This window comes from Mesoplodon bidens (genome assembly GCF_964165515.1).
Source record: "Mesoplodon bidens genome assembly, chromosome: 18".
NCBI lineage: Eukaryota > Metazoa > Chordata > Mammalia > Artiodactyla > Ziphiidae > Mesoplodon > Mesoplodon bidens.
Genome location: NC_138175.1, coordinates 49738683 through 49747708, shown reverse-complemented (window position 1 = coordinate 49747708; position 9026 = coordinate 49738683). Strand labels below are relative to the sequence as shown.

General features: G+C 55.1%; 1 protein-coding gene across 1 annotated transcript; it reads left to right on the top strand.

Annotated features, from left to right (window-relative positions):
- The first annotated feature begins 4379 nt into the window (after window positions 1-4379).
- Window positions 4380-8441, top strand: LYPD3 (LY6/PLAUR domain containing 3). Its single transcript, XM_081216598.1, has 5 exons — window positions 4380-4520; window positions 5077-5208; window positions 5977-6147; window positions 6383-6544; window positions 7409-8441. Exons 1-5 carry the CDS (start codon window positions 4433-4435, stop codon window positions 7927-7929), a joined length of 1074 nt encoding a protein of 357 aa, XP_081072724.1. The 5' UTR covers window positions 4380-4432; the 3' UTR covers window positions 7930-8441.
- The last annotated feature ends 585 nt before the right edge of the window (window positions 8442-9026 follow it).

The following is a 9026-nucleotide window of genomic DNA, read 5'->3' as shown; positions in this document are numbered from 1 at the left end:
TCCCCAACTACAGGACCACTCCCTGACCACTCTAGGCTGTCACTGTGTGGTACAGGTCATTTCCTCCCTTAAACCTCTCTGGAACTAGGCATTCAGTCCCTCTGGTTCCCATCTCTTCAGGACCTGGGTGTCCCATCCCAGGATTCCTTAAGGATCCAGATGTGCTCCTGAAACCCCGGAATGCAAACACTCCAACCCCCAGGCCCTTGGGGACCCGAGGTGTTCCTTGGCCTCTACCTCCAGGTGTGAGACATCTGGATTCTTGGATCATTTCATCCCTCAGCCCCTCTGCAAACGGTCCCCTTACTGGGGCCACATGGGCATGTGACTAGGGCAGTTGACAGGTCCCATGTTCAGAAGAGCCCTCTTGGCTTTAATCATCTGTGATTGCCATCTGGAAATTCTTAATTTTGTATTTGAATTTGTGTTTTGGAAGTGAAGTCTGAAGGGTGTGGAGCCTGAGCTGGGGACTGGAGCCTCAGCTCAAAGGAGGTCCCACACCTGCCATCTCCCACCTCCCCGGAATAGGTTCTGTCTGCCTTCCCCTCCCTGCCTCTGCCCTGTGACTTCTGCCATCCTCCAGCCCCGACAGGGGCCTGAGTGCTCACGGGAAATCCAGGCACTTGTGCCTCTTGGCTTCTCAGGTGGGGCACGGTGGCGGGCGGCTGGTGGAAGGGGAACCCAGCAACCAGTTTGCTTTAGTTGTGGGGCAGGGTCTCTAGACACCTGTAAGGGTCTGTGCTTGCCCCACCAGTAACCCTGTGCCCGAGGGAACGTAACATTAGACACCGTATGGGGTCGAGAGAGATGCAGGAAGAAAGGAAAAGAGCATTTCTACTTTAGTACATTTCATAACACTCCTTCCTGCCATTTTTTTTTTTTTTTTTTTGCGGTACGCAGGCCTCTCACTGTTGTGGCCTCTCCTGTTGCAGAGCACAGGCTCCGGACGTGCAGGCTCAGCGGCCATGGCTCACGGGCCCAGCCGCTCCGCGGCATGTGGGATCTTCCCGGACCGGGGCACGAACCCGTGTCTCCTGCATCGGCAGGCGGACTCTCATCCACTGCGCCACCAGGGAAGCCCCCTTCCTGCCTTTTGAACCAGGTCTCCATATTTTCATTTTGCACTGAGCCCCACAAATTATGTAGCCAGCCCGGGCCCTGACCCCACCCCTTCTCTGACACATCCCAGACAGCACATCCCAGAAGGAGTGGGTCAGAGGCAGGCTGGGAACATCACGGGGCTCAGAGCCTGCGCTTCCCCAGTGGACACGAAACCCATAGTGGAGATGGCCCCAGGCTTGTCTGAGGCCCTGGCATGAACTCCAGGGCTGGGGACTTGGTGCCACCACACTGACCCCTCTGTTCATCTCTCTGGAGAACCAATTCTAAACCTCTTTGCAGTGACCCCTGTGGAGGGGAGCTGGGGGGAGTCACAGAGTAGGTGTAAGTAGAGGTCCGGTATTTAAACCTCCCTCTGCTCTCTGGTCCTGGGCCAGGTTGTGGCGGTGGGGGGGGGTGGGCGGTTGGTGTCAGCACCCGGGATTCGGCAGGCCTGAGCAAGAGGAGACTCTCCACCCTGGGTCCCACTCCCTCCCAAGACACCAGATCTTCTGGTCTGGCCAGTTGGGGTTCCTCCCTGAAACTCTCCCACACAGCTGGGACCTGCAGGGCCTCCTGCTCCTGGGTGCACAATAATAATAGAATTGTTACCCTGCTTCACTCCATCCCTCTGGAGACAGGGAGTTTCAGACCTGTTTGGCAAAGGAGGCAGCTGAAGTTCAGAGAGGGAGATGGAGTTGCTTGAGGTCACACAGCAAGAGGATGGCAGAGGTAGGAGTAAAATTTCAGTCTGTCTGACTCCAGACTTAATACTTTGTCCACTGCCTCACTCCACCATGAAAGACTCTCCTTCCTTTATTATCAGACACCTCAGAGGCTCAGAGAGGTGAAGACATTTAAGTGGGGTCACAGAGCAAACCATAAGTGAGGCTGGGATTCCAAGTCTGGGAGGCAGGGAGGTAGGGGGAAGTGTTGAATGACTTCACAGCCACTCACTTTCTCTCTCTGAGCTTCAGCACGATGACAAGCAACCCAACCTAGGTGACTGAGGTGCTAGTCATTGTTGGCAATGGGGGTGCCCCATGGGGTCCGGAGAACAGATAAAATCTTTGTGAACACAGCCGCTATTTTTCCTGCCATAGGTAAATCTTATCTATGAGTCAGGAGAAACAAAGCAAGGTTAAAGCTGTAGTTTAAATAATAATATAATATAAATAATACATAATATTGGGTTGGCCCAAAAGTTCATTCGGATTTTTGTAACCTCTTACAGAAAACCCAAACGAACTTTTTGGCCAACCCAATACAAGCAATCACTTATATTAGCTGATATATGTGGATGCTTAGTCATTCTGTGGTTTGCACAGTGTTCTTGTTTGTTCCTGTGTTCAGACATAGAAGGCAGTGGTCCTGATTGTGTCTCACTCCATCGCGGTCACAGTGTGGCCCCATATGTGTTGGTGCAGGGGTGTAACAGCACCCAGACGTCGCTGTGAGCCGCCAGCCAACTCCCAGCCATCAGAGGCTGTTGTTCTCTTACCTGGGAGACAACCCTGCTCCCTCCCTGGTCTCCTGGCCTTCTCTTGCCCCTTCTACTCTTTTCCTTTTTTACTGAGGCCACAATGGCACTCCTCCCCCGCCCTTTTCTTTTGGTAAGAATAGCGTACATTCAGTGAAGTGCATAAATGTAAAATGTACAGCGGACAGCCCGTTGATTCTTAACATGTTTGTAGTTACATGTGTAACTATCACCCAGATGAAGATAGTAGGGGTTCCTTACTATTACTCCTTTGGGGCAATGCCCTCCCCAAAGTAACCCCTATTTTGATTTCTATCACCACTGATTAGCTTTGCCTGTTCTAGAACTTCATAGAAATGGAGTCACATGGTATCTTCTATTTGTTTAAGGCTTTTTGAGCTCAACATAAATTTGGGGGGTTTTTTAAGATTTTTTTTTGATGTGGACCATTTTTAAAGTCTTTATTGAATTTGTTACAGTATTGCTTCTGTTTTATGTTTCAGTTTTTTGTTTGTTTGTTTGTTTTTTAGTCGCGAGGCATGTGGGATCTTAGCTCCCCAACCAGGGATTGAACCTGAACCCCCTGCATTGGAAGGCAAAGTCCTAACCACTGGACTGTCAGGGAACTCCCAACATAAAGTTTTTGAGACTCACGTTGGTACCCAGGCCAGTAGTTGGCCCGTTTTCATTGCTGCATAATTCCCTGGGATTAGTGAATTCATTTCTTCTTTTTTTTTTTTTTTTTTTTGCGGTACACGGCCTCTCACTGTTGTGGCCTCTCCCGTTGCGGAGCACAGGCTCCGGACGCGCAGGCTCAGCGGCCATGGCTCACGGGCCCAGCCGCTCCGCGGCATGTGGGATCTTGCCGGCCTGGGGCACGAACCCGTATCAACTGCATCGGCAGGCGGACTCTCAACCACTGCGCCACCAGGGAAGCCCGTGAATTCATTTCTTGATAAGTTTTTGCATCGTTTGCCAGATTGATAGTTTAAAAAGCAAATCTGATTGTGTCTCGGAGCTGATTTAGACCCCGTGAAACATTCTCCATCTTTCCCAGAATTAATTCAAACCTCTCCTCAGGGCCTGGAATGGCCCCTTTTGCCTCAGTTTCCCCCTCACCCCCCTCACTTTCTGAGCGCCAGGTACAGCAGCTCCAGGTACACTGCTCTCCTCTCTGTGCTCGAAGGGTCCATGCTGCTTCCAGCCGAGGTCTTTGCACGTGCTGACCCCTCTGCCTTGCAACGTGCTCTGCCCCCATCCCGACCTGCTTCACTGGCTGAACCTCCAAGTCTTTAAGATCGTAAGGCACCTGGATGATTGACATCCTCAGGGACGCTTCACTGACCAGCCCCCACTTTTAGACGCCACACCTCCTTGTAGCTCCCTACACTTCTTCCTTCGTTGTCCTCGCTGTAAGTAACAATTTGTATGATTATTTGATTAATATCTGTCTCCCCCATCAGACTGTGAGCTCTGTGAGGACCAGCACTGGTTCTGTTTAGTCTCCAGCATCACCCAGCTCAAACCCTGTACTCATTCAACATTTACTCTGTTGAATGTTGAACGTTGAGTAGACCCTCTCTGTGAGCCTTATATCCTCTCCCCACCGCCGCAAACACACAGACTTTCTTCTGGGAACTGCCAGGGCAACTTGACTCCTGCCCTTTCACTCCTTGGCCGTGGTGGGTGACGCACCCGGGGCGGGTGTCGCGCCCCACAGCGGAGGCTGATTTGGCCCGGTTGGGCAAGGCCAGGGTTGCCTGGGGGGAGGTTACTCATCCTGGGCTCACGTAAGAGGGCCCGGGTTGGGAGGCGGCACACCTACGGTGGAAGCCGAGAGAGCAGGACGGAACCATGGACCCCGCCAGGAAAGCAGGCTCCCGGGTAGCGATCTGGACAACGGGCTGGCTGCTGCTGCTGCCTCCGCTGCTGCTTCTAGAAGGTGAGTCTGCTGCCGGAAGGGGGCGGAGGGGATAGAGTGGGAGCTCTAGGGAGGGTTCCCCCACCCCATACAGAGCGGGCTTGTGGGAAGGATCTCCCACCCTGGGCAGAGGGGTCGGGGGAGGGGGTGGGCTGCGGGAAGATTCCCTACCCTGGGCAGAGGGGACTGTGGGAGAATTTCTTCCATCCTAAGCAGACGGGGGGCTGTGGGAAGGGATCCCTCACCGAGCTGACTTGACTGTGGGTAAAATTCTCCCATCCTGAGTGGAGAACTGAAGGAAGGAGTTCCCCACCCCCGTCTATGGCAGGGATCCCCCACCTTGGGCATAAAGGGCTGTGGGAAAGATGCTCCCACTGCAAGCATAGGACGTTTGAAGGAAAGGGACACAATGTATCTCCTGGCCTCAGACTTGTGGCGAGGTTTTCCTTACCCCGCCGTGGAAAAGGGTGGGCAATAGGATTGCACAGGGACAGAGGGAGTGGGAAGGACTATTTCTCCTTTGGGGGAGGAGGCTTCAGTAGGGATAGCTCAGTTTTACCTGCCTCTGTACCCCCAGGAGCGCAGGCCCTGGAGTGTTACAGCTGCGTGCAGAAAGCCGATGACGGATGCTCTCCACAGAACACTAAGACGGTGAAGTGCGCGCCAGAAGTGGACGTCTGCACAGAGGCCGTAGGGGCGGTGGAGACTAGTGAGTGGGGCCTCCGGGTCCTTGTGTACTCCTTTACGCTCCTCCATCTGGGCCCCGCCTCCTTATAGTCCCGCCCCTCCCTCTGAATTTGGCCACACCCCCTTGAACGCAGTCCCATCCTTCCCTTTCAGCCTGGCGTGGGCCCTTCAACACAACCACGCCATTAGGGCTTAGAGGGACGAGGACGGAGAGTTGCGCATGGGTGGGGTGAACTGGGAGAACCCAGACCTGGGACCTCGTCTCCTTCAAGGGCACACCCTATCCATGTCCCCTGGACCACTGAGATCTCCCTACCCACTTCTGTCCCTGCCAGAATCCTCTCCACCCCAGCCTCCCCCATCCAGTGGGGCCCTTGGTGATGGAGATCCCTCTAGAGGTCTTCTCCTAAAATCCCTAGGCTGAGGCTCCGCCCCTCTGACCCGCCCCTGTCTGCGGCCACAGCTCCTAGGAGCCCCCATCCGTCTCTGATCCTGTGCCTTTTTTGTCGGTCTCAGTTCCTTCTGATGCTGCTTTCTGCGGTTCCGACTCCCTATGGTCGTGCCCCGTCTTAGCTCCACCCTTGGTTCTCCCCCGTCGATTGTGTCCAGTGTCTATCAGCCTGTCTGTCCCCTCAGACTCCGCTCTTTCAGGTTCCGCCCCTCGGTCTGCTGTTCTTTCCCCTCGGATCGGCTCTTTCTGAGGCCCTCGCCCTCCCACCCTGGCCTATCCTCCGGTGCCGGTCTATTCCAGGCCCCGCCCCTCTGACCCCGCCCCCTCCCCTCTCCGCAGTCCACGGGCAATTCTCGGTGGCAGTGCGGGGCTGCGGCTCGGGACTCCCCGGCAAGAATGACCGCGGACTGGACCTTTACGGGCTTCTGGCCTTCATCCAGCTGCAGCAGTGCTCCCAGGACCTCTGCAACGCGAAGCTCAACCTCACCTCGCGAGCGCTCATCCCCGCAGGTCAGTGGGGGCGGGGCCGCAGGCCCAGGGGCGGAGCGGCTGAGCGGCTAGGGGCGGTCACGGGGAAGGCGGGAGAACTCCATAGGGGCTGGGGGCGGGGCCACGCCCTGGGGCGGGGTTAGAGGCTGAGCTGAGTGTCCGTCGAGGGCCGGAGACGTGGGCTGGAGGGACGCGGAGCAGGGCTGCGCTTCCAGAACCCCCTCGACTCCTTCCTTCCTCCCCGCCCCCCTCGCAGGCAATGAGAGTGACTACGAGCCTAACGGGGCCGAGTGCTACAGCTGCGTGGGGCTGACCCGCAAGGAGTGCCAGGGTACGGCGCCGCCCGTCGTGAGGTGCTACAACGCCAGCGACCACTTCTACAAGGGCTGTTTCGACGGCAACGTCACCTTGACGGCAGGTGAGCGAGCTCGAAGCACCGGGCCTTCACGGGTTGTGGTTGCCTTTCTGAGGCCTCATGGGTGGTAGGTAGCTCTTTACCCAAAGGGTTCCCCCACCTCAGCGCATTCTGGGAACTGCAGGCCTAAGTTCGTGGCTTGTCCTAGAGCATCATGAGAAATGCAGTCCTATTCCCAGTATAGCACGGGAATAGGAATGCTTTTGTCCTAGAGTTTTGGGGGAAATACAATTTTCATAGAGGCCTGCCAGGTGCAGAATGGGAGGATGTGCAATGGGAAATGTATTTAAGCCTCCAAGCTTCTCTGCCCAGGCATCGTGGGTAGTGTAGTTCTGACTCCTTAAAAGTCAAGGGTTAGTGTCCCCACTTGTCCCAAAGTATTAGGAGAGATGTAGTTCAGCCTCCTGGCCTCTGCTTCAGGGAACCATGGGAGATGTTCTTCAAATTCCATCCTCTGCCAGGTGTATTATGGCAGATGTAATTCTGACTCTAAGACTGAATTTTGGTGGGGGTGGTGTGAGGGGTGGGGGGAGAGAGAGGGAGGCCATGGTCTTCTGCTCTCTCCTCGTGTGAGAGGTGTTGTATCCCAGTTCAACCCTTTCTTCCAAGGCATTGAGGGACTTGTAGTTCATTCTACACATTTTTCCTCTCAAAGTACTGTGGGAAATGTGGTCCACCGTGTGCCAAAGACAGTGGGACAGTGTTTCTCAAAGTGGGGCCCTAACTGAGACTTCGGGATTAATGGATGCAGAGTCCTTCTGTCCCCTGTTTTGGGTCTTCTTGCTCTTGTCTTGCCCCTAAGTTTCATTCTGGCCGTGCCTACCCCCTCCCTCCAACCAAGGACCTACCTGTGTCTCCCTCCTGCAGCTAATGTGACTGTATCCTTGCCTGTCCGGGGCTGCGTCCAGGATGAGTCCTGCACCCGGGATTCGGCGACAGGCCCAGGGTTCACGCTCAGCGGCTCCTGCTGCCTGGGGCCCCGCTGTAACTCGGACCTCCGCAACAAGACCTATTTCTCCCCTCGGTTCCCGCCCCTTGTTCTGCTGCCCCCTCCTCCGGCCACCACTCTGGCTGCAGCCAACTCTGTCAGTACTTCTGCCCCAGCCCCGTCCCCCACTTCCACCACCGAACCCACCCCAGCCCCGTCCCCCACTTCCACCACCAACCCCACCCCAGCCCCAGCCAGCCAGACTTCTCCAGAAGAGGTCGAACCTGAGACCTCCCAGGAGGAGGAACCTACCTCGGCTGGAGATGCTAGTGGCCACCAAGACCGTAGAAATATTGGGCAGTACCCCACAAAAGATGAGGCCTCTAATAAAGGCTCTGCAGCTCCTTCGGTGGGGTGGGTGGCTCTTCTGTTGGCTGTGGCTGCTGGCACCTTACTATGAACTTCTCTACCTCTTGCCCTACTTCCTTGGCCATGGGTACCCTCCCTTCCCATTACTCCCTCTTCCACCACTGGACTGGGCTGGCCCAGCCCCTGTTCTCCCTAGCTTTTGCTGCACTGGTTTGCGGCTTTGGGACAGAAAGTTACCGTTGTATATATCCTTCCAGGGTGTTCCAGCTTTTTGAGGGCAGCAACTGTATCCCCCTCATGTTTGTCTCTCCCTGGTCTTCTCCTGGTGCCTAGGTCAGAGGGAAGTCCGAGCTGTCCCAGGGAAGGTGGGAGAGACAGAGAGAAGCTTCCTATTCGCTTTCTCACAGTCAACCTGGAATAGGAGAGATGGGGTCTGAGGGCTCTGCCCCCTGCCCCTGAATCTTTGTGGGAATCATTTTTTCGGCATCTTCTTTGTCTTCTTTTCTAGTCTGTGAGCTCCTCAAGGGCAGGGACCGTGCCTTATGCCTCAGTGTGGTCAATGTCTGGCACATAAGGCTTCAATAAAAGTTTAATTACTTTGTATAGTGTTTTAAAGGAGTTATTTCTGCCTCATTGCTGACCTACCTCAGTACAACCTACCTGAGATATTTCTACCTCCTGAAGCTGAGCTAGGGTGGGAAGGCCAAGACTGAAATGGAGAAACTGAGATCCGGAGTCGCAGCCCTGGGGGGACGTTGGTTTTGAACACTTTTCACCTCCTGAGGTTTAGCTGTGCTTATGGGTGAGCCCACTGGTGAGGGGGAGACCAGGGGAGACCATTGAGCAGTGTGGAGGGGTGGATGGTACGCTTAGCAATGTTTGGGAGCAGAGGGGAGCTTTGTTTCACAGGTTTGTACGCGGTCCTCAGGCCCCACCAACTTTGCCGTCTGTTTTTTTTTTTTCTTTTAAATAAATGTATTTATTTTTTAAATTTATTTTTGGCTGTGTTGGGTCTTCGTTGCTGCACGCGCGCTTTCTCTTGTGGCGAGCGGGGGCTACTCTTCGCTGCGGTGCACGGGCTTCTCACTGCGGTGGCTTCTCTTGTTGCAGAGCACCGGCTCTAGGCGCGCGGGCTTAAGTAGTCGTGGCACGTGGGCTCAGTAGTTGTGGCTCACAGGCTCTAGAGCG